The sequence below is a fragment of the Rattus norvegicus genome, chromosome 17 (assembly GCF_021556685.1).
Source record: "Rattus norvegicus strain SHRSP/BbbUtx chromosome 17, alternate assembly SHRSP_T2T, whole genome shotgun sequence".
NCBI lineage: Eukaryota > Metazoa > Chordata > Mammalia > Rodentia > Muridae > Rattus > Rattus norvegicus.
The window spans coordinates 3,443,560-3,469,519 of NC_141550.1; the positions used below are offsets into that span (position 1 = coordinate 3,443,560).

A 25,960-nucleotide genomic window follows, 5' to 3' on the forward strand; every position below is an offset into this window, starting at 1 on the left:
CTTTATTTTTCCTTTACCAAGTTATCATTGAGTAGTGTGTTTTTCAACTTCCATGTATATATGGGCGTTCTGTCATTATTGTTGTTATTGAAGAACAGCCTTAGTTCATGGTGATCTGATAGGAGCATAGGATTATTTCAATCTTCTTGTATCTGTTGAGGCCTGTTTTGTCACTGATTATATGCTTAATTTTAGAACAGGTGATGTTCTAAAGTGATGTTCAGATGATGAATTGAGAAGAAGGTATGTTCTTTTGTTTTAGGATTAAATATTCTGTAAATATACGTTAAATCCATTTGGTTCATAACTTGTTAGTTTCTCCATGTTTCTATTTAGTTTCTTTTTCTATGATTTGACCATTGATGAGAGTGGGGTATTAAGGTCTCCCACTATTATTATGTGAGGTGCATTGCTTTGAGCTTTAGTAAGGTTCCTTTAATGAATATAGATGTTTTTGCATTGGGAGCATAGATATTCAGGACTGAGATTTCATCTTGGTGGGTTTTACCTTTGATGAATATGAAGTGTCTTTCCTTATCTTTTTAACTAACTTTTTTTGGTGAAAGTCAATTTTATTCGATATTAGAATGGCGACTCCAGCTCCTTTTTTGGGATCATTTGCTTGGAAAATTGTTTTTCCAGCCATTTACTCTGAGGTAGTGTCTGTCTTTGTGACTGAGGTGTGTTTCCTATATGCAGCAAAATGTGGTGTCCTCTTTCCATATCTAGTCTGTTAGTCTATGTCTTTTTATTGGGTAATTGAATCCATTGATTTTAAGAGATATTAAGGAATAGTGATTGTTGTTTCCTGTTATTTTTGTTGTGAGAGATAGAATTATGTTTGTGTGTCTCTCTTCTTTTGTGCTTGTTGCAAGAAGATTACTTTCCTGCTTTTTGTATGGGGTAGTTTTCCTCCTTGTGTTGGAGTTTTCTACCTATTATTCTTTTAGGCTAGATTTATGCAAACATATTCTGTAAAAATATGGAACGCTTTACAAATTTGTGTGTCTTCCTTGAGCAGCAGATATGCTAATCTTCTCTGTATTGTTCCTATTTTAGTACATGTGCTGCTCAAGTGAGCGCTATTTATGTTCTTCTTCCTCTATCCTCATCAGGAGATCTGATTTTAAATACAAATCTTGCTTTTCAGGTGTCTTGGGATATCTAGTATTTGCTGTGGTGAGAGAATTGTGTTCTGATGATGTCACATAGCTTGATTTCTGTTGCTTAGGTTCTTGTACTTGCCTCTTGCCATCTGGTTATCTTTGGTGTCAGTTACTCTTGCTGTCTCTGACTGGAGTTTGACCCTCTTATGTGCCTGTGAGCCTGTAGTCTTAGGAGTGAGAGCATTCCTTAGAGACTAGCTTTCACAGGCTGGATTTGGGCACAGAGGGCTTTGGGACAGCTGAAGAACAGAAGTATCTTCTCCCAGGCTTATCTGCAGTTCCCGTGCCCTGTGTTCTGGCAGGTCCCTCTCTCAACAGTTATTGGAGGAAAAGTTGTGGTCCCACATGGGGCCTTATGAGTAAGAGTATCTGTGAGACCAGCTCTCTCTGGGCAGGATTTGTGTATAGAGAGCTGTGGGACAGCCTTAGTTTTTGGTGCAGGTGGAGACTGGAAGCCTTTTTTGCTTTTAAATAGACCAAAATTCCAAAATTCTGACTACAGTTGAGCAAAATAAGTTGGGGATTTTGAAAAACCCTTGGAGGAGAACAAATAACATGACTTATGCAGATGTAGGTTTGAGATTTTTGTATGCAAATATAAGTGGTACATAGTATAAAATAAAGTATCTTAAAAACCAAAACTGAATAATAGCTCATATCTAACAAAGTATGTATGGAAGATATAATTATTAGAAATGATCTTGTGGGAACAATGTAATCTTAATTATAGATCCCAAACTCACTTCCATTTGTTAAAGTGTTCCATCACAACACAAGAAAAACTACAGAATGTACTAACCTGTGCCCATAGGGCCTCATAGAGACTGAACTGTCAACCGGGGAACATACATTGGACATACTTAGGCCGTCTGCCTAGATTTATTTAACGTTTGTGCAGCTGGACCTTAATTGAGGAGTCTTAAATCCAAAAGCAGGACATGTCTCTAGACCAATTGCTTGTCTTTGGATTCCTTTTCCTTAATTGGTCTACCTAGACTAGCTTTTATACTGGAAGATGTTTGTACACTCACTGCAATGTGATATCCCAAAGATCGTTGATATCTTTGGAGGCCTCCCCTTTTATAAGTAGAAAGGGAGTAAATTGGGAGAGCAAGTGAGGAGTGGAGGAGTAAGTGGAAGCTGCAATGAGATGTACGGTAAATTAAATAATATTTAGAAAGACAAAAATATGAATACTGAAAGTTCATCTTGATATGAAAACGTTTCTTATGAAACTCAACACTCCACCCCCCCCCACGGGATGATGCCACAGGTGAGGCAGGTACAAGATAGAATAAGACCTGTCATTGGACGAGAAGGAAGGATGGGCGGTAGAAAAGTTTGCAGGAGGGGGAGGAGACTGGGACGGAGAGGACGATTGAGGAGAAGGCAGAGAAGCAGCCGTGAGAGAACATGGAAGCTGACGTTAAGATTCCACGCTGTACCTGTACAGGTTGTTATGAATGCTCTTAAGGGATGAATGTGTACAGGGCTTTATATGTTTAGGTGGGCAATTATATCTTGGATCAAAGGTTATTGTATTGTGTGTTCTTTCATGTGGAGAATTGTATTTGGGAGAGTGTGAGGGATGCCATGGAGTTGGGGTGTGTGCCTCTGGCAAGATATTTAGGAGATATCTTGGGGCACTGTGGTGCGGGACCTAGTGGGGGATAAAAGATAGACCTATTTTTATAATTTTACAACAACAACAATAACAACAACAACAACAACAATACGCACACACACACACACACACACACACGCACACTGGTGTGGTGGTGTATGTCTTTAATCCATCACTTTGGAGACAGAGATAGGTAAATTGTTGTAATTTAGAAAATTTGGTCTATACAACAGTTCCAGATCAGCCTGGTGTTCATAGTGAGACACTGCTTCTATAAATGAATGAACAAATGAATGAATGAATTAACAAACAATCAAATAATTATCAATTCAGGTGACTTCATATGATCAAAGTAAGACAGAGTTAAAATGTTTAAACTGAAAGATCCATATGTGCACATACATGCCATTGAGTTTTGTCTGAGAATAGAAATCCTTGTAAATCCTGGTAGTCAAGGTCATGAAGCATTGCTAGAAATGATTTCTTCTGGTATGTCTTATTTTTAATATGGGACTTACAGAGAATACAACAGTTAATTGCTCTGTCTTGTAAGATATTTATACATGATATTCCTAACATTTTTACAGCCACCATTCACATGGTTCCTGAGACTTCAGTGGAGGTCAGTACTTACTAATCTAGGTGGATAAGAGAATTAAGACATCCTAAAGCAATTTCCCACAATTCTGGTTCAGTAGGTCTTGGGTACATTTAAGAATTATGTTTTGGTATAATTTTTGCCTCTGGATCTCTGCATATGCTCTCAAAGGAAGCTCCCAGCTGCCAAAGGAAGCCTCCCTAGTGACAATTGGGCTAGACCCTGTTCTTAGCATACAGCAAAATATAATTAGGAATCATTTCATTTACATCATTGAATAATTTTTTGGTCAGTCTTGTTTGTTTCCACTCTTCATCTCTGAGTCATCCAGCTTCTGGTTTTTGGCTATCCAGGTAGGTTTGGTCATGAACTCTCTCATTGGACCAGCCATTGGCATGTCATTCCCATAGGCTGTGAGCCAATAGTGTACCAATTAGCACAACTTGCAGGCAGGAGAGTTTGTGGTTCAGTTGATGTCTCAGTTTCACCAATGAAAGACTTGCTTAGTTACTAAAGATGGCTGATTCAGGCTATGTATGCTTCTCTACTAGAATTCCTCATTTTGAATACCCTTATCGGTACCAGGAAGTTTTCTCTGCGCTGAGGTTTCCACATTTCGTTCCAAATGCTCCCTATTCCTGTCAACTGTCCTTGTTCAATCACCCTCCATTTCTTCCTCCCACCCCTTATAGTTCCTGTCCCTTTTTGTCCCCTGGCCACAGGAAAATTAAATTCTATTCCTCCTCCTCAGGGTTATTCATGTGCACCCCATGCGGCTGTCCTTGTCATTTACCCTCTCTGTGCCTGCCAATTGTAGACTGATTATCTTTCACTTAACAGCTAATAACCACGTATAAATGAGTACATACCATGTTTGTCTTTCTTAATTTGGATTTCCTTGCTCATAAAGACAAACATGGTATGTATTCATGAAATTAGTGTTTGAGAATAGAAAAACATTTTTAACATAACTGCAACAGAAACAGCTAAATGGTTTAATATTTATCTAAAAATAAAATGGTGTTCAGGCATTGATAATAAATTCTTTCACTGAACAGCTTCTTTCTTCCTTTTTCACACACTCTATGAATTTCTCTCTGTTTCTGTCACACATGTATATGTTTTATTGTGAAATTCTAGAGAATAACACAAAAAAGGAGATGCAATATATTGTTATGAAAGACTATAGTGGAAAAATTAAATGGGGAAGGGATGGAAGAAATGGGTAAAGGATGGATTATGTAGAATGGCTTGCAACACTAATGGGTATTTGAGAGCCCAGAGGAAAAGATGCTTCCTATAATATATTTGGACTAAAAATTGAGTAATAAAATACTGGAGGAGACAATGACAACCATATATTTTTCATGAATAAATGCAAACTCTAGTGACAGGAATATATTACATTTAATTAATTGATTAGAAAAAGGGGCCCAAGGATACCAACAAACAACTCAAATTATTTCTAAGTTTTTAGTTGCTCTGCACAAATGGATGGAAAGGTTTTATTGCTGAAGACAACACTTATATATCTCTCTGAACACGGTGGAAATGGCCTGTTGTCTAACTAGAGCCTTTGTATATACTGACTAGTTTTTATGGTATTTGAAGATACTCTTCCTATTAGCAGATAAGACTAGTAATCACTAACTCAGTTATAAACCATGCAATCTACAATACTGGCCTGCCTGAATAATAGACTAGTGAAATATTAGCACAAACATTGTTGCAGTTACTAACCACTACCTCATTGTATTTGAGACACATTCTATGAGAAAGAACTCATGCCTGACACTGGTCAGGTATCCAAGAACATGAGTGTAGGCAACCATGTGCCTAGGTGAAAATTACTCTTCTCCTAAAGGAATAGATCACTAAAATGACTCCTAACAATATTCTACTATACTCATAGGCCAGTTTGTCTCTCAACCATCATAAAAAAATTAATCCTGTAGGAGGTGGGACTAATACAGAGGACCAGGACCTGACAAAGTACAGAGAGTGAGAGACTTTGGAATACTCAGCCCTAAAAGGATGTCTTCATCAAAGCTCTCCCCTCAGGTCTCAGGAAGTTATGTGGAAAAGGAAGTAGAATAATTATAAGAGTTAGAGGGGATGGATGACACAAAGGAAGTGAACAGCATCTTCCAGACATTACAGGACTGGCACACATATGAACTCACTGATACAGGGGCAGCATTCACAGGGTCTGCAAATTTTTCAGAGTGTTCTAGCACTGAGTGGGGAAAGTAGACATGAGGTCTGATCCCTAAATTAGATGCCCTCTCTAGCATGTGCCTATTTGTAAGGAAAAAATAGTTCTTAATATAGTATTATTGGGCATATAGACCATCCTTAATGATAAGCTTCATGCCCTGAAGCAGAGTAGTCAATAAAAAGTAAACCCAATGGTGTTTTGGGAAACTTTGCCTCATATCGCTTTGTTTGTTTTTTTTAATTTATTGATATTTGCATGAATATTATAATTTCAAATTTTGTGTTTTTATGGTATCAGTGTATGAATATGTGCCTGTATCTGTATATTTTTTGTGCTTTGTTATTTTAAATTATGATTTGTTTTCCATATATCCTTATTTGTTTTCTAAAAGAAAAAGACAGACAGGGTCGGGTAGGTGGGAATTGTAGATCTAGATGGTAATGAAGGAGGGAAACCATGATTAGAATATATTTATGAAAAATATTTCAATTACAAAACACACTGCATGAAATTTTCAAAGAACTAATTAAGAAGAGCATAATTTCAGAGGTCATTTCTACAATTTGATGACCTTCTAGATTTAAGTATCTTTCTTAATGTAGACAACATAAGTCATGCTAATATGAATATTGTATATTTTGAGAAATCCCTTAAAAGTCTGATGTTAAACCTGTGATAGATTTGAAGATTCTGAGTTCCAAAAATCATTGTATCAGGAAGAAATTCAAACACATTCTGCTTGGAGCAAGGGAGTTTTTTATCCCCCACCTTTGATTCGACTGTGAGTTTCTAATCTTAGAATGCAAAACATTTGTTTTATGTTAATTCCTCATCACAGAGCCTAATCTAATAGAAAGTCAAGAATATCACCAAGGAACACCAGCACAAAACTATCATTTCCTTCACCAGCCATGCTGAACTGTCATTACCTTCACCAGCCATGCTGCCTTTTAAATCCTAAGCTTAATGACTTCTCACTTCAGCATTTTATACTTTCTATTTGGAACAGTGGAGAATCACTGCACACAAAGTATTGGTACCAATAGTTAGTCCCATTGATGTGCCCAGGGATTGTATGTAAGTCAAAGGTCTGTTAATGTGTCACTATGCAATTGGACTTGCTCCTCCCTAAACTAGCCTCGGTGAATCAAGCTTACATTACAAACCATCTCTCTTACATAGTTCACATTTCCTAGGATTTGAATGTACATTTTACAATTTATTTCACATTTTAGAGGGTTGCATTATTATTTCCTGCCTCCTCCTAACTTCCCTGGAAGGCGAGCTTTCAGGAAAATTGAGGAAAAAGGGAAGAATGCTTGCAGAATTCTTTCTGTTGGGTGTATTCCACTGCAACATGTCTTTGTTAGAAAGACTTTTTTTGTGAATTCCTGAATCAACCCAAATCCAATATCCTCCAGCACAATACAGTAAGACTCTAGATATTTGAGAATGTTCAATACTTAAACCAAGATTTGTGAGCACTCCTTGAGAGTTTTCAGTTGTTGATATGGTTTACCTTTGGCTAAAATGTAAATTATTAAGAATGGATCGTCCATTGAAAATGGATTTCTTAATATAAATTTCAGTATCAAAATTATTTAGTTTTAAATTTCAGTTGCACAGTTATAAGTGTAAAAAATAAATTAAAAATAGAATATTAATTGTTTCTATTTATTGACTCCTCATTTTTTCATTACCTAATTTTATGTATGTAGACATAGCATAATAGAAAGGACATAAATAGAATTCTAGGACATTCTTAAAATTACTCTCCCAAACATTTCAATTTCCAGAAAATACATCCTCATTAATTTTAAACAGTTTAATTTCTTTATTTGATTGAAGTTAAGGTGGAAATGTTAACATAATATATTTCCTTACATCTTATACTACAGAGAAGCCTAAGAGTAAATATAAAACTTGAAGAAGAGATATCTTTTCATGGCATGCCAGCATATTGCTTATCCATAGGTGTGTAGATTTTACTTGGGTCTTCAGTGTGAATCCATTGGTCAAAATGTCTGTCTTTATGCTAACACCATGCAGGTTTTATTACTATAACTCTGAATTAAACTACAAATGAGGGTTGACAATACTTTTAACAGTTCTTTTATTGTTGAGGATTGTTTTAACTACCCTGGAGGGGATTTTGTTTGTTTTGTTTTTCTATTTGAAGTTTAAAATTGTCATATCAAGGTTTGTAAAAATTTGCAGTGGAATTTGATGATGATTCTGTTGAATATGTAGATTGCTTTTGGTTGGATGTCCTTGTTTAGTATGATATTCCTACTTATGAGTATGGGAGACCTTTCCATCTCCTTATATCTTTATTAATTTATTTCTTCAAAGACTTGAAATTTGTTTTTATCAAACATATCTTTCACTTGTTTGGCTAGAGTGACCAATATATATTTCATATTATTTGAGGCTGTAATCCAAATATATAAATAAGTAAATAAACTAGATATCAAAAAACAAGCCAAATAATCCCATTATAATGTGAAGCACAGATATAAACAGAATTCTCAATGATATCTCAAATGCCTGAGAAAAACATAAAGAAATGTTCAACATCCGTACTCATAATAGAAATGTAAATCAAAACTCCGTGGGAGAGAGACCTCACCACCTGGTCAGGTGGGCACTCCTGAGGCTGCAGAGCAGAAGAGACCACCAACACTGCCCACCCCTGCCCACATCCCTGGCCCAAGAGGCAACTGTATAAGGCCTCTGGGTTCCCGTAGGGGAGGGCCCAGGAGCGGCAGGACCCCTGCGCCTGAGACACCGCCGGAACCTGAAGGAAACAGACCGGATAAACAGTTCTCTGCACCCAAATCCAGTGGGAGGGAGAGCAGAACCTTCAGAGAGGCAGACACGCCTGGGAAACCAGAAGAGACTGCACTCTGCACACGTCCAGACGCCAGAGGAAAACACCAAACACCATCTGGAACCCTGGTGCACGGAGGCTCCCGGAAAGAGCGGCGCAGATCTTCCCAGTTGCTGCCACCGCGGAGAGGACTTAGGCAGTACCCCACGAGCAAACTTGAGCCTTGGAACCACAGGTAGGACCAACTTTCCCCTGCAAGAAACCTGCCTGGTGAACTCAAGACACAGGCCCACAGGAACAGCTGAAGACCTGTAGAGAGGAAAAACTACACGCCTGAAAGCAGAACACTCTGTCCCCATAACTGGCTGAAAGAAAACAGGAAAACAGGTCTACAGCACTCCTGACACACAGGCTTATAGGACAGTCTAGCCACTGTCAGAAATAGCAGAACAAAGTAACACTAGAGATAATCTGATGGCGAGAGGCAAGCGCAGGAACCCAAGCAACAGAAACCAAGACTACATGGCATCATCGGAGCCCAATTCTCCCACCAACATAAACATGGAATATCCAAACACACCAGAAAAGCAAGATCTAGTTTCAAAATCGTATTTGATCACGATGCTGGAGGACTTCAAGAAAGACGTGGAGAACTCCCTTAGAGAACAAGTAGAAGCCTACAGAGAGGAATCGCAAAAATGCCTGAAAGAATTCCAGGAAAACATAAATAAACAAGTAGAAACCCATAGAGAGGAGACACAAAAATCCCTGAAAGAATTCCAGGAAAACACAGTCAAACAGTTGAAGGAATTAAAAATGGAAATAGAAGCAATCAAGAAAGAACACATGGAAACAACCATGGACATAGAAAATCAAAAGAAAAGACAAGGAGCTGTAGATACAAGCTTCACCAACAGAATACAAGAGATGGAAGAGAGAATCTTGGGAGCAGAAGATTCCATAGAAATCATTGACTCAACTGTCAAAGATAATGTAAAGCGGAAAAAGCTACTGGTCCAAAACATACAGGAAATCCAGGACTCAATGAGACGATCAAACCTAAGGATAATAGGTATAGAAGAGAGTGAAGACTCCCAGCTCAAAGGACCAGTAAATATCTTCAACAAAATCATAGAAGAAAACTTCCCTAACCTAAAAAAAGAGATACCCATAGGCATACAAGAAGCCTACAGAACTCCAAATAGATTGGACCAGAAAAGAAACACCTCCCGTCACATAATTGTCAAAACACCAAACGCACAAAATAAAGAAAGAATATTAAAAGCAGTAAGGGAAAAAGGTCAAGTAACATATAAAGGCAGACCTATCAGAATCACACCAGACTTTTCCCCAGAAACTATGAAGGCCAGAAGATCCTGGACTGATGTCATACAGACCCTAAGACAACACAAATGCCAGCCCAGGTTACTGTATCCTGCAAAACTCTCAATCAACATAGATGGAGAAACCAAGATATTCCATGACAAAACCAAATTTACAGAATATCTTTCTACAAATCCAGCACTACAAAGGATAATAAAGGGTAAAGCCCAACATAAGGAGGCAAGCTATACCCTAGAAGAAGCAAGAAACTAATCGTCTTGGCAACAAAACAAAGAGAAGAAAAGCACACAAACATAACCTACACCCAAATATGAATATAACAGGAAGCAATAATCACTATTCCTTAATATCTCTCAACATCAATGGCCTCAACTCCCCAATAAAAAGACATAGATTAACAAACTGGATACGCAATGAGGACCCTGCATTCTGCTGCCTACAGGAAACACACCTCAGAGACAAAGACAGTCACTACCTCAGAGTGAAAGGCTGGAAAACAACTTTCCAAGCAAATGGTCAGAAGAAGCAAGCTGGAGTAGCCATTCTAATATCAAATAAAATCAATTTTCAATTAAAAGTCATCAAAAAAGATAAGGAAGGACACTTCATATTCATCAAAGGAAAAATCCACCAAGATGAACTCTCAATCCTCATCTTCAGTTGGTTTATATACAAGTGTGCAATTTCTAGGCTTGAAAGTAAAATGATGCTATCTGGTGCTGGATAGAGGAGTCTTATTTTTTATTATGGCAGCTTGCTATTTTTGTAACATGGTGATTTGGTTGAACACAATAAAGTACAGTAGTAACTGAAAAAAAAAGAAATGTAAATCAAAGCAAGTTTGAGATTCTATCTCATACCTGTCAGAAAGGCTAAGAAAAATAACATGTTATTTGCTCATGCTGGCAAAAATGCAGAGGAAGATGAAAATTCTTTCATTAGTGGTAGGAGTGCAAACTCATACAGCCACAATGAAAATCAACCTATTGGTTCCTCAAAAAACTGGTAATTAATCTACTTCAAGATCCAGCTATACCAATTTTAGGCATATACCCAAAGAATGCTCCTTTCTAACATAGGGGCACCTGCTCAGCTGTGATCATTGCGGCTTTATTTATAATAACTAGATATTGTAAACAACTTAAACGTTTCTCAGCTGAAGAATTGATACAGAAAATGCGGTAAATTTTTACAAAGGATTATTACTAAACTATTTACAAAAACAACATCATGAAATGAGCAGGCAAGTGGGCCCCATTAGAAAAAAGTCATTCTGAGTGAAGTAACTCAGACACAGAAATAGGAACATCTATGTATTTGCTTATAAGCAGATATTAGTTGTTATGTAAATGGTAAGCTATAATTCATAGGTTCAGAGAGGTTAGGTAAAGAGGAATACTCTAGTGGAGATGCACAGATCTCCCTATGTAAGGGAAATAGACATGTCTTTGCTGGTGGACCAGGGCAAGTTGAGACAGGAGTAGTAAGGGATTAAGTAGTGGGGTGAAAGGAGCGAGGACAGAAAGGAGAGAGTTTGGGAGGGCAGCTGGAATTGCCCAGCATTTGGGGAAAATGTGAGAATGTAGGGTAGTGGAACATTCCAGTAATCTCTGATAGTAACCCAACTGAGGATTCCAGTACTGGAGGACATGGATTCGAATTGGACGTCTTTTGCAGCCAGATCAGGATTTCAGTGCAAAAACTGGATTGAACTGCATTGAGTTGTTAACTGAGGGTAGTCCAAGAAGATTGCCAAACATCCCAGGCTGATGGTGGGACAGGTAGTTGCTCTCCAGAAACTGGCAGCAGAGCTCCATTGATAAGGATAGCTTCCACACAACTCTTTGAAAATATAGAGGTCAAGTTGATGCCTGCCTAGTCTCTTAGATGTAAGGAGGTCCTCCATTGCCTAGCAAAAGAGAGAGTTAGACAACTATGCAGGCACAAAACCTCTTACGAAATTTCTGTCCTGTATGCAAAATACCCTCTGGCAATGGTGGTGCAGAGTTTATTAGAGTGGCCAACCAATATTTGACTGAACTTGGGGTCCACTCCGTGAGCAGTATCTCATGCTTGACTCTCCTTGGATGGCCAGAAAGCAGAGGCTGGATACTCCCAAGATGAAGAGTAAAAGCAAACATAATTCACCAAGATAATTACTGTCATGATTCCTAATGGTATTCTGCTACACTGATAGATCAGTGCCATATCAAGTCTTCAAAAAAATACTTACTCTGGTAGCAGATGGAAGCAGGTGCAGAGACACAAAGCCAGATATTATGGAGAGAGAGAGAGAGAGAGAGAGAGAGAGAGAGAGAGAGAGAGAGAGAGAGAGAGAGAGAGAGACACTAAATTGGAGGTCTCCATTGGTTCCTATCATCAGAGCCTGGGGAATCCCACAGAAGAAAGGAAGGAAATTTTGAAGGACCCAGAGGTGATAAAGGACACAAATAGAACAGAGCCTATTAGATCAGTTGAGTCAGGCTCCTATGGGGGTCACAGAAATTGAAGCAGCAAGTAAGTGGCCTACATGTGTCTGGAATGGGACTGGGCAGTCATGGAAATTAAAGAGCTACAAGAAATAGCTTCTGCCATGTTGTTTATTTTTTATATGGGATCCAAGGTAAATTCTAATTATCAACATTGTTCTAAACAGTTTATACATTCACCTCCTGTCATTATGAAAACAACTTTACAACAGATTTTCCCAGATTTTAAAGGAGGTCAGAACCACCCTGGGACATTGAGAAATTTTCATGGTTGGTTGCATTTTCCTGGAAGTCTGACTCAGGAGGTGTGTGTTAGATTTAAAAATGTGTTTCCATTTCCAATTCCTAATGATGACATTGCTAGTACCATGATGTCACACTAATGAATCCTTATGGAACTTATAGGCTGCTTTACAAGACCAACTTTAAACATGAAGGATATAACTGTACTCTGGTGTAGATTCAGGGGTGCTATCAGGTAGTATTGCAATGCTTGGCAGTCATGTCAATGTATGTCATGTTACAGACAGGACTTAGAGAGTTAAGCTTTAGATCACACATCCTCATTCCTTTGCCCTGTCCAGGTATTCGGTTGATAAACAATCCTGAGAACCTAATAACATCAAGAGAGGTATGGTATGATTCTTAGGGTTATAATTAGGGTCGATACTCTCAGTCTCTTTTTAAGAGCATCCAAATTTTATGATTAAGCTGACTACTCACCTAGTACAGTGTTTGTAAATAGAAGATGTAGGTATATAAGAACATTGATTTGTGATGCTTATTATAACATACCTTCAGTAAGGGTCATGGGTATGCCTATAAGAATGCATGATGAATGGGGTCCTGCCTGAAGAAGAGACACTAAGCAGACTATACAGTCATGTAAAAAAATTTTGCTGAGGAGTAGAATGGGACTCTGTAGACATAAAATATATTTAAGTGAAACACAGTCAGCTTACATGAGCAGGACTCTGCCTAGTTCAGGATCCTTGCTGTAGACTGTGGAGGATGAAAAGACTTCACCTGGTATGGAGTGGAGGATAATATATCTCTTCAGATATGATGGGTGATCAAATAGCAATAATGATTGTTATTACCTGAGTTACCAGGATTGATGTTGTACGTGGGGTGACTCAAAGACATGTACATTACTAGAAGAATTAGTGTTCAGAATGAAGCAACACAGGTGCCACTAAAAAACAGCGAAAAAGTGGTTATTTGAAAGACTTAATCTGAAAACTTAATTAAAACTTTGATATTGCATTACTCAGTCTTACATAAATAGCCGTCAATGTTTTCCTACTTTCAGACATTTCTTGGTTAAGTTCAGTTTTTCAATATTGTTATAGGCTTTAAGGTTGACATGTATAATACATACATCCTATATCTGAGGAAGAAAAATATGCAATAGTCAATGAACAAACAAAATATGGTGCTTCCATGTAATATCAATCTACACAAATTGTGTAAAGGAGATTTTGACAATAGTTATTAGATACTCATTTATCTGTAAAGAGTCATGCCTTTTAATACAACTACAATGGACTCTTTTTTTCAACAAGTCTATGGTAACAACACTCAACCCACAGACACAGACAAAGTTCTACACAGAGAACACAAAATTGCAGAGACTGAGTTTTGGGGGAAAGAGTAGAGGATTATTTTTATTCAGTCCAGAGTTTCCTAGCAAAAGTAGCAACCCATCAATAGAGTTACTTGTACATAACTGCACGTACTGTGGCAAGTACCTAAAGCCCTATGCACACTAAGTAAGAAGAAACATATAAACCAATGCAAGCTTCAAGTCATAGTTGCTGATGAGCGTCTGATGCAATCTCAAGTTTAGAAACCACCTGAGTGTGTCATGAGATCCAGAATGCCATGGCATTCATTTTGTATCTTAGGCCTTGGCTGTAGATAGCACTTTCTAGGCTGTACTAGGCTTTACTAGAAAGTAAGCTGAATAAGTCGTGATGAGCAAACTAATAGTCAGAACTCCTTCATGGGCTCTGCATCATCTTTTGCCTCCAGGTGTCTGCCCTTTTTGAGTTCCTGTCCTGACTTCCTTTGGTGATGAATGGTAGGTGGAAGCCTAAGTGGAACAAATCCTTTCTTCTTACGATTCTTCTTTCATGGTGTTTTATTACAAAAACTCAGTCAGGAGTGAAAAGTATCAAGCATCGTGTGATGCAAGGAGGATAGGCTGGTTCTCTGCCTTTCTCTGTTAAGATCCACAGGTTTGGCTCTACAACACCTATTTAGGTTTCATACACCCAGCCCTTCAGGACAGGAGTGATCAGATCTTATGTATTTCAGAGCCTGGAGACCTAATCCAGTCACCAGCATAGCAAATCAGTAAAAGGGTAAAACTGACTTCCTGGCCTGAAACTGTATTTATACCTCAAATGAAATGTAGCAGAGCCAGACCTGGGATCTCAGCCACATCTGAAGATCTGAGTTTAAGAAGTGGATAAAGTCCTTAGAAGTCTTCCTGGTAAGGTCCTTCCTCTTCTCAAGCAGAACAGGAATTGACATTAGATAAGAAAACTGTGAGAATCTGGTATAAACCCCAGAAATGAGACTATCTTTTCAATATGTATAGTTTTACCCTATGGAGGTGAAAGAAAGTAGAAAAACTAAGGAGGTTAAAAGATCCTGCATGGTTAACTCAAACTTTGTTCCCTTAAAGTAAAAAATCTGAGTTTTTTGCAACAAGCAATAGCTGTCCCTTGTGCTTCAGGTATCATTACTATCCCCTTGCACATTGCTGCAAGGTAAACTACAATTCTTCATTGACATGGGCAAAAGGATTAGCAGATGACATAGCTATCATTAGGCCTTATAGTGAGAGTTGTATTAAGAGGCACATTAAGTCATGATTTTAATCCTGTGTGTGGCTCTCTTTTGTATCCCACATACACTGTTATCCAGTGGCTTTGGTGTATGATGCATTTATCACAGAAGTACTGATTATGGTGTGTAGCTATAAAGACAGAAGCAAGGGAATATTACTGATCTTTTCCATATTTTCAAAGGGCAACAGCTTACAATATTTTCATTTGAGATGGTAGTTTTCAAGACAAGTCCACATATCGATTATTAGGTAGGGATTTGAAAGTCATTTGGCCACAGCTCCAAGGGTCACCTTGTGCTTAGAATCGGATACCACAGAAGTTCATACAAATCCATGTCCTGTATCAATGACTGTCTAACATTTCGATTTTGAGGTTCATGGATATTTTTCTGATAATGTAAGTTTTCAATACACAAGATGTTTCTATTCCTAGAATTTGGGACACATGGGGTGCATTTTGGTGGCACCCCTAAATACCATCCACTTGTAGATTTAACTACAAGTAAATATTTATCCATTTTTGAAATCTGTTGGTAGATATTTGAAAAGAGTACTTCAAATAATTTTGTCCAATGCATATGTCTTTATTTCTTAGAAAAGAGTGACAGGCATTTTGGAAGAGCTGCAGTTGGCCGTCTTTATTTCCCTTCTTCACTGCCTAGGTGCTTGAGGCATGAGTCCTTTTGTCCTGCTGACCATCCTGTGCTTGGCAGTAGCCAGAGATACTCAATCATCTGATCCCAGTTTGGATTCTGAATGGCAGGAGTGGAAGATAAAATATGACAAAAACTACAGCCTGGTTAGTAATACGAGCACTATTCGGTCAGACCCTAAAGAGAATTCCTTGTTGGGATTTATGGTGAAACAGAGGACATAGTGACCATATTTTATTAAGGAATTCTTCAAAGCCATGCACTAGGTATACAGGCTGGTGAGAATTTCTGTTCTTAAGTATGTGAAGTGTCGCTTTTTTTCTGCAGTGTCCTGAGATTTGTCTCGTGACCTGAGGCAGTGACTTACCTTGGTTAGCTTGTGTACAGGTTTAATTAGAAAGACATGTCATGCATTATGTTTATTTCTAGGAAGAAGAAGGACAAAGGAGAGCAGTATGGGAAGAAAACATGAAAGTGGTAAAACAACATAATATTGAATATGACCAGGGAAAGAATAACTTCACCATGAAGGTCAATGCCTTTGGTGACATGGTAAGTTTAATACAGACTGCATCACATATTTTATTTCATTTTTTTATGTGTAATCTTTTGCTTTTTACTGATTCTTGTTCCTTTTCTTGAAGACTGGTGAGGAATTCAGGAAAATGATGATTGATATTCCAGTCCTGCGTTTTAGGAAGAAAAAAGTATCCAGTCACATACTGGTGGTTATCTCCCGAAATTTGTGGACTGGAGAAGAAGAGGTTATGTGACTTCTGTGAAGAATCAGGTATAAGAATACCACATCACTATCTTTTTGAGTCACTGGGGTAAAATGGCATTGAAATGCCTTTTTTTAACAAAAGGAAAAATAATATATTAAATTATATATGTAAATAGGTATATTTACATATATTTTATAAGTATAAGACTTTTGAAATGTCAAATTTCCCTTTGTATCTTTATTAATATAAGCATATTGAAATCTAGTTCAACATCCACAAAGTTTTATTAAAAGTCCCTATACAAAGCATTATGCTACATTCTTTAAAAGCTTTTGTATTTTACTTCGATATTTTATATATTTATAATTCAAATGTTATTCCCTTTCCCCCCCCTCCCTTCCCATTCACCCTGCGTCTATGAGGATGCTCCCAATCCCACCCACCCAGTCCCAATTCAATGCCCTGGCATTCCTCTATATTGGGGAAACAAGTCTTCACAGGACAAAGGGATTCCCCTCCTATTGATGCTGGACAGTGCCACCCTCTGCTACATATATGGCTGGAGTCCTGGGTACCTCCATGTGTACTCATTGGTGGGTGGTTTAATCCCTGAGAGCTCTGATGTGGTCTGGGTTGTTGATACTGTTGTTCTTCCTATGGTGTTGCCAACCCCTTCAGCTCGTTCAGTTTTTTTTCACTAACTCCTCCAGTGGCTTACCCTTGTTTAGTCCAATGATTAGTTGCATGGATCCTCATTTGTATCAGTCGGACTCTGGCAGAGGCTCTCAGGTGACACCCATATCTGGCTCTTGTCAGCAAGTATGTCTTGGAATCAGCAATAGTGATTAGGTTTGGTGGCTGCATATGGGATAGTCTCTGGATGACCTTTTCTTCAGTCCCTGCTTCACTCCTTGTCTCTGTATTTCCTTCCATGAGTATTTTGTCCTCCCTTCTAAGAAGGAATGAAGCATCCCCATTTTGGTCTTCCTTCTTCTTGAGCTTCATATGATCTGTGATTTTTTTCTTAGGTATGTCAAGCTTTTGTGCATATATACACTTATCAGTGAGTGCATACCATCTGTACTGTTTTCTGACTTGGTACTTCACTCAGGATGATATTTTCTAGTTCTATCTATTTGCCTAAAATTTTCATGTAGTCATTGTTTTGAATTGCTGAGTAGCACTCCATTGTGTAAATGTACCATATTTTGTATACATTCTTTGGTTGAAGAGTATCTAGGTTCTTTCCAGCTTCTGCCTATCATACATAAGGCTGCTACTAACATAGCGGAGCAAGTGTCCTTGTTTATATGTTGGAGTATCTTTTGGGGTGTGTATTCCTGGGAGCGGTATAGCTGTGTCATGAGGTAGTACTATGTCTAAATTTCTGAGGAACCTCCAGACTGATTTCCATAGTGATTTTACTATCAGGTAATCCCACCAACAATGGAGGGGTCTTTCTATTTCTCCACATCCTGGCCAGCATCTACTTTCATTAGGACAAAATGAAAACTAACAGATTGGGAAAAGAGCTTTACTAATTCTACACCTGATAGAAAGATAATATCCAATATATACAAAGAACTCAAGAAGTTAGACCAGAGAATCAAATAATCTTAGTTAAAAAATGGGATACAGAGCTAAATAAAGAATTCTCAGCTGAGGAATATCAAATGGCTAAGAAGTACCCAAAGAAATGTTCAAGATCATTAGTCATCAAATCAAAAAAAAAACCCTGACATTCCGCCTCACACTGGTCAGAATGGCTAAGATAAAAAACTCAGGTGACAACAGGTGCTGGCAATGATTTAGAGAATGTGGACCACTCCTCCATTTTGGTGGGATTGCAAGATGTTACAACTTATGGAAATCAGTCTGGAGGTTCCTCAGAAAATGGGAAATAGTACTACTTGAGGACCCAGTCATACCATTCCTGAGTGTATGCCCAAAAGTTGTTCCAACATATAAAAACTACACATGCTCCACTATGTCAATAGAAGCCTTATTTACAATAGCCAGAAGCTGGAAAGAATCCAGATCCAGACGCCCTTCAACAGAGGAATAGACACAGAAAATGTGGTACATCTACACAGTGGATTACTACTCAGCTATTAAAAACAATGACTTAATTAAAATCATAGGCAAATGGATCAAACTAGAAAATATCCTGAGTGAGGTAACTCAATCACAAAGAAACACACATAGTATGTACTCGCTGACAATGATATTAGCCCCAAAGCTCAGATTACCCAAGATACAATCCACAGATCACATGAAGCTCAAGAAGAAGGACAATCAGAGTGCAGATGCTTCAGTCCTTCTTAGAAGGGGAAAGAAAAATATTCATAGGAGGAGATTTGGAGACAAAGTTTGTAAGAGAGACTGAAGGTATGGTCACTCAGAGCCCGCCCAACTTTGAGATCCAGCCCATATACATATCGCCACCAAATCCAGACACCATTGCTGATGCCAAGAAGTCCATGCTGGCAGGAGCCTGGTATAGGTGTCTCCTGAGAGCCTCTGCTAGAGCATGACAAATACAGAGGAGAATGTTCAGAGCCAAACATTGGACTGAGAATGGGGTTCCCATTGGAGGAGTTAGAGAAAAGATTGAAGGAGCTTAAGGTGCTGGCACCCCTATAAGAACAATACCAATTAACCGGAGTTACCAGGGACTAGACCACAGTTCAAAGAGTCCACATGAACAGATGCATGACTCTATCTTCATATGAAGCAGAAGATGGCCTTGTTGGGACCAAAGGAAGGAGAAGCCCTTGGTTTTGCCAAGTCTAGACCCCCACTGTAGGGACTCTCAGGGTAGGGAGGCAGGAAGGCACGTGTTGTTGGGTGGGAGAAAGGGGATAACATTGACATGTAAATAAAAAATATCCAATAAAACTCAAAGTGATGGCATATGCTGTGTAGGATGTGGAGCAAGGGGAACACTTATTCATTGCTGGTGGGAGTACACACTTTTACAGCTACTTTGCAAATCAATTGGCATTTTATTAAAAAACATAATATTTCTACCTCAAGACTAAACTATACTATTTTGGGGCATAAACACAAAAGATGCTCCAATATCTCACAAAGATAATTGTTCAACTATGCTCATTACTACTTTATTCATAAAATCTACAATTTGCTTTTAATAACATTTTAAGAACATTTGAATGTTTTATCTGTTTGTGCAACATGTATAGATCATGCCATCCACCATTATCTACCTCTCTCTACCTAGTGCCCTCCATCCAATCCCTCTCCAGGTTCTGTTTTATTTATTGCTGGTAATAGCAACCAGACAACATTATATCCTTCCCATATGTTCATGGATATGTGCATGTGTATGTAGCCATTCATTGGGGTACAAGCAAGTGTGCAGCAGACAGGTTCCCAAGAAGAATGAAACTTGCTCCTTTGGCACCAATAACCTCCTAATAGTTTATTCTTTGGAACAGTATTCAGTTGTCTGATTTGGGATTGATACTTGTTTGTGTATGACAGTCTTTTCTCTACTTAGGGCAGATGTAATTCTTGTTGGGCTTTTTCTGTGGCTGGTGCCATAGAGGGACAGATGTTCCGGAAAACAGGCAGACTGGTCTCACTGAGTGCACAAAACCTAGTGGACTGTTCTAGACCTGAAGGAAATCGTGGCTGTATTTCAGGCCACACATTTTATACTTTCAAGTATGTGTGGAATAATGGAGGTCTGGAGGCTGAGTCAACCTATCCTTATGAAGGAAGGGTAAGTGCATTTTCTATACTACTGTCATTTCAGCCATCTAGGGCAAAAGACCATTGTAGAAATAATCCAGTCCTCAGAACTGACATTGGAAGGTAGACAGTGTACACTATCAAGTTCTGATTATCAGTCTGCGCACATCCTTATGTAGCTTTTCCTGCTTCTGGGAAAACACAGAATATGGAAACCATTCCACATACAATTGATATTTCTTCCTGTGAAAATTTCTTATGGACAGAAAAACTTATGGGGTGTCATTGAACATATGAAGTCTAATATTTGTTTCATATCTCTCAGTTCATTTCTTTTCCTGAGATGTTCTATAACAGCCAAGACTTGGGGATTTTCAGCTACAAAATGCAGTGTTGTGATTTTGACTCATGCTTCCACACAAGTGGATGGAAATAACTGAATCTCTTCCTTTTTACCTTTTATAGGAAGGACACTGTCGGTACCTTCCTGAACGTTCTGCTGCTAGGATCAAAGGTTTTTCAATTATCTCAAGCACTGAGGAAGCTTTAATGAATGCTGTAGCAACTATAGGGCCCATTTCTGTTGGAATTGATGCTTCACATGAATCTTTCACATTTTATAGTGGAGGTAAGCATGGGTTCTTCAGTGGTTCCCAACCTGTAGGTCATAACCCCATTGGGAGTTAAATGACACTTTCAAAGTGGTTGCACATCAGATATTCTACACGTTATAGATTTACATTATAATTCATAATGGTAGAAAAATTAGTAATGAAGTAATGAAAATAATTTCATGATTAAGAGTCATTAAACATGAAGTATTCTATTAAAAGATCATTCAGAAGTTTGAGAACAACTCTTCTTGATATAATTAAGAATGCTTGTATAAACCCTGGAAGGTTGTGGGGCCACATTTCTGTGTACAATATTTGATGCACATAGCTAGTATATAGCCAGTAATAGCATGTGCCCATGCCTGTGAGCACTTTACAGCTGAAAATCCCTAAATCATCCCAGAGAGTGAAATGAACTGGGACACATATCATCCATATGCTCGAGTACTTCTTAGTATAAAATTATTATTATGCTTAAATTAGTCACATTTCCTCCACTTGGTATATCGTAAGTTATGGAAAGTTTGTCTTATTAGAGCTAAATTCTAAATAGTACAATGAATTAAGTAATTTCATATTGAGTTATGTTGAAATGGGGTTCTCTTAGTAAAACTGCAAGGGGAAAATGATTTGTATGTATGTAGGCAAATGTTTATTAACAAAGTTTTGTTTGTTGTATCTGTTTGCATTTGGATGAAAACCTGTGTCAGGATTCCTGTCAACAATGGGTTCTATTTTTTTATTAATCCTTTTATTTGTTTATATTTCAAATGATAACCCACTTCCTGGTTACCCCTACACATGCCTCCATCCCATCCTTTTTCTCCCCTGCTCTGCCTTGCCTCTATGAGGTTGCTTCTCCACCCACTCATTCACTCCCACCTCATTGCTCTAGCATCCCCTACCCTGGGGCATCAAGCTTCCAGAGGACAGGGGTCTCCCCTCCTGATGTCAGAAAAGGCCATCTTCTTCTACATATATAGTTTTAGGCACGATCTCTCCACATATACTCTTTGGTTGCTGGTTTAGTCTTTGGGAGCTCTGAGGTGGTTACTTTAGTTGGCCTTGTTCTTCCTATGGGGTTGCAAACACCTTTAGTTCCTTCAATCCTTTTCCTAGGTCTTCCATTAGGATCCCAGTCCTCAGTCCAATGTTTGTTTGTGAGTATCTGCATCCCTATTAATTAGGTACTGATAGAATGCCTTAGGAAACAACCATGCTAAGCTCCTGTCAGCAAGCACTTCTCATCAGCAATAGAGTCAGCATTTGGTGTCTGCAGATGGGATGGATTTCTTGTTGAGGTGCTCTCTGGATGGCCTTTCTTTTTTTACTGGATGTATTTTTTGTCCAATCAGAAATGCCTTACTTATTTTAATTGGCCATGGTCATTATTATATCCCTGGTACTTCTCACAACTTTGATTTTATTTTCCAGGTATTTATTATGAGCCAAAATGTAGGAATAAAACTGTGAACCATGCTGTTCTGTTAGTTGGCTATGGCTATGAAGGAAGAGAGTCAGATGGAAGGAAATACTGGCTGATAAAGAACAGGTAGAAACTGCAAATATTTATATTTAAGTTTCTGAATGAGTTTTTTGCTTAGAGTCAGAATGAAGATAAGAGTCCCCATAAATGTTATCAAACATACATTAAACAACCACCTTTTTCTTGGTGAACAATTGTAAGTGTGCAGTACACCTATTTGTGTATCTGTGCCTGTGAATGTGTATGTTTGCATTTTCAGTGTTGAGAGCAGTTGTTTTCCTTAGCTGTCTAACATGGAGGTAGGATATTTCACTGATCCTATAGGTTACTATCTGATGTAGTTGCTTAGCTAGATTATCCAGGTGTATCTTCACTTTATGGAATTTCAGGCAAGCTGCAAAGATAACCTGACTTTTAAAAATTATTATTTTCATGTGAGGGTGTTTCTGTGACTTTTCCTTCTACATGTAAGGAGTTGGTCATGGACGTCTGAGGAGGATTATCAGATTGTCTGGAAATTTATGTGGTGGAGGCTGGTAGCTAATTGACTTGGGTGCTGGGAAAGAAGCAATTGGTCTGTGGAAAAAGCTCTTGTTCTTAGGCACAGATCCAAGTCCAGTCCTCATTCTAGTTTTAAGTGTTATCCTGGAATTGAAATACTTTCCTTTCTCTTTTGTGACCAGTACTTGACTTGACCCTTTGAACACTATGGCTGGGCCACCACTAATGGTTGTGAGTTGTTCAGATTTACTCACTGTTTTCCTTCAGTGTTTGATTTTCTAAAAGTTAGCATAATGTTGGTTCTCTGCCATCTGTGGGTAGAAAAAATAATCCAGATTTTTCACTACTGTGATTTTCACAGTCCTATGTCAGATAAGTTTTGGTTCTCAGAGGTTGGTGTTCTCCATTTTCTGATTTTGTGTTAAGTAGGTTTCAGAATTAGTGTTGGCACATGGAGTTATTGTAATGAATGCACTGTCCTGTGTTCTTTCTACTAAATGGGAAACATGGTTCTTTTCAGTCATGGTGTAGGATGGGGCATGAATGGCTACATGAAGCTTGCCAGAGGCTGGAACAAACACTGTGGAATTGCTACATGTGCTTTTTATCCCAGAGTGTAAGCTCTCTGATGGTAACAAGAAAAGATTGGAGCGGAAAGAGCCTGTAGAGTAGAGATACTTCTCTTTAACATGCCTAGCTTCTGCATAGAGAGAGCACATGAGTTGCTATAGATCATGATGTGATGTTAATTACTCCAGTAAACCATGATGTCAACTGTGAAGTTAAGCACTTCAATGATTTGATTTTGATTCCCATAATAATTCAATTTTGTTTTTGTTTAACTATTGTACAAAATAATACCTTAAAAACATTCAAGTTCAAGTGTAGTGACTATCTTCCTTTTGTTTTCAGAGTAATAACTTTTTAGTTTAATGTAGTTCATTTTATTTCATGCATGTTTTAGTTAAAATGTAATTACATTATCCCCTTTATTTTCTTCTTCATCTCCTCCCAAATCTCCTCCCTCTAACTCCTCATATACATACCCTCATTTTCTCTCCAATTGGTTGTTTCTTTTTTTTTGGTTATCACTATGTATACATATTATATATATATATATATATATATATATATATATATATATGTACGCATGGATATATAATAAAACCTTTTTAATGCTGACTATTTTTTTTCTGTGCACATGAGTTCAGGACTGATCACTTTGTATTGGGTAGTTGATTAAGGATTTGCCAATGTGAGTGCTCATTCCAGTTCATTCAGTGTTTACAACTCCTGCATTTAAGGCTCAGGAAACATTGTGGAAGAAGGGTTAGACTGAATATGAGCCAGTGTATTATGATTTTCCAGGTATTGAGAGTTTATACAGTAGATGACATGTTTTTCAAGTGATGTTACAGGCCAAAATTCTAAACATTATTCAGTGATGGAATCATAATTCTTTCAGTTAAGAAATATGGTATAGTACTTTATCTAAATTGACAAATTGATGGACTGGAAGCCATTTGTACTTCATACAGTGTAATTCATTTGATGGTTATGTTTTGTTCTATTAATATCTGGGAGCAGAGTTTGTTTTTAATTTTTGATTTGTGGACAAAAAGGGTGAGATGTAGAGGGAGATGTTGATTCCCTAATTGGTTCTTGATTCTGTCAATAATGAGGCAGAAGCCATTTACTGAATGAAGAGAAAATGAGGGGGCTTCTGGGTCCCAGGAGGAAAGGTTGGACACAGAGAAAGAGGATTCAGACCAACCTTTGGAACAAAGAGGAACCTGTAGTCTTTTGGGTCTTGGGGCACCTAGAGTTTGTAGATTCTACCGGAGCTGAGACCAAGGAGGACAGAGGGACCTAGTTGATAAGATTAGGGCAGGAAATTCTTCACACAACCCGTTAGTTATTTGACTAGTTTTTGAATAATAAAACTGTCTAGTGCTTTACATACCTGGGGCTATGGTGGCCAGAAGGAGAAAGAGGACAGTCAGGGCACTTTTTGAAAGTGTGGCAAAGCCAGTCCTGAGGGGTCCTGGAAGGGATCACAGCTCCTGAGAAAATGAGTCAACCTGGCTTTGGTGGATCTGAGTGGGACCAGCATTGGCAGATCTCAGAGCCTAGCTTGGAGTATAGGCAGAGCTCCTGAGAATATGGAAGCATGTTTTTAAAAATTGCATGAAATATTATGAAGTCTGTAATGAAACTGTATTATATGTACAATGACAACATAAATGGATTTGCAAATTGGGAATGGGGAACATCCTGAGAGGTCCCACCCTTAGGAATTAAGCTACAGGTAATTAATACAGTCACTTCTTTTTTTTTTAAAGAAAGCATTTAATTTACTGTAATTTCAGAGGTCTGGAGTCTGTGATGGTAGAGAGAAAAAACACATTTCAATACACAAGGACAAGACAGAGACACACTTCCTCCAAGAAAGCTATCCAGTTCCACTAACCCTTCCCACTTTCACCATCTGGGAACCAAGTATTCAAACATATGAGGCCGTAAGTCTCATTTTCATTCAAACCACAAAGGCTGGAATTCAGAAATGGCCAGGAGTAAAATCATGTAGGACATTAAGCTGTGAATAAAGTTAAAAATCAAAGGATGGCTAGACTTAGAGAATTAAAGTATAACCACCTACAGGGATAAGGTTAAATATTAGGTAAAGTTCAGATGGATGTCCCTGAATGTGGATATGTCTATTGCAATATAATACTTAGTAAAATATCAAGGTAAAATTTTATTAATCAATTTTGGACAAGAAATAAGATAGAAAAGCCCTTGTTATTAAACCATCTATTATAGCCACATTACTATTACTATAGTAGATACTTGAAATAATCAAATTATAAAAAGAAAAGTTCTATTTTGGCTCCATTTTATCTCACTGATTTTGAGCTCATAGTAAAACACCAAAGCATGGTGGAAGAATGTGGCAGACTAAAGTTACTCACCTCTGGGCCAAGGAGCAAAAGGGTGGGAAAGCAAGTGGCTGTGTCTCTCTCACACTTTGAAGGCACGCCTCCAGGGACCAGAGGACGTTGCCCTACTTTTTTTTTTATTAACTTGAGTATTTCTTATATACATTTCGAGTGTTATTCCCTTTCCCGGTATCCGGGCAAA

General features: G+C 38.1%; 1 protein-coding gene and 1 non-coding gene across 2 annotated transcripts; one reads left to right on the forward strand and one right to left on the reverse strand.

The window, feature by feature from the left end:
* Positions 1-976: 976 nt before the first annotated feature.
* On the reverse strand, positions 977-1,083 carry LOC120098046 (U6 spliceosomal RNA). Its single transcript, XR_015642082.1, has one exon. It is a non-coding gene; the product is annotated as a U6 spliceosomal RNA (small nuclear RNA).
* Positions 1,084-15,799: 14,716 nt separating this feature from the next.
* On the forward strand, positions 15,800-23,439 carry Cts8l1 (cathepsin 8-like 1). The gene is given in 8 exon segments (XM_087591637.1): positions 15,800-15,925; positions 16,209-16,331; positions 16,424-16,472; positions 16,475-16,569; positions 20,025-20,249; positions 20,684-20,846; positions 22,267-22,384; positions 23,340-23,439. Coding segments are annotated over 8 exon segments (999 nt in total).
* The last annotated feature ends 2,521 nt before the right edge of the window (positions 23,440-25,960 follow it).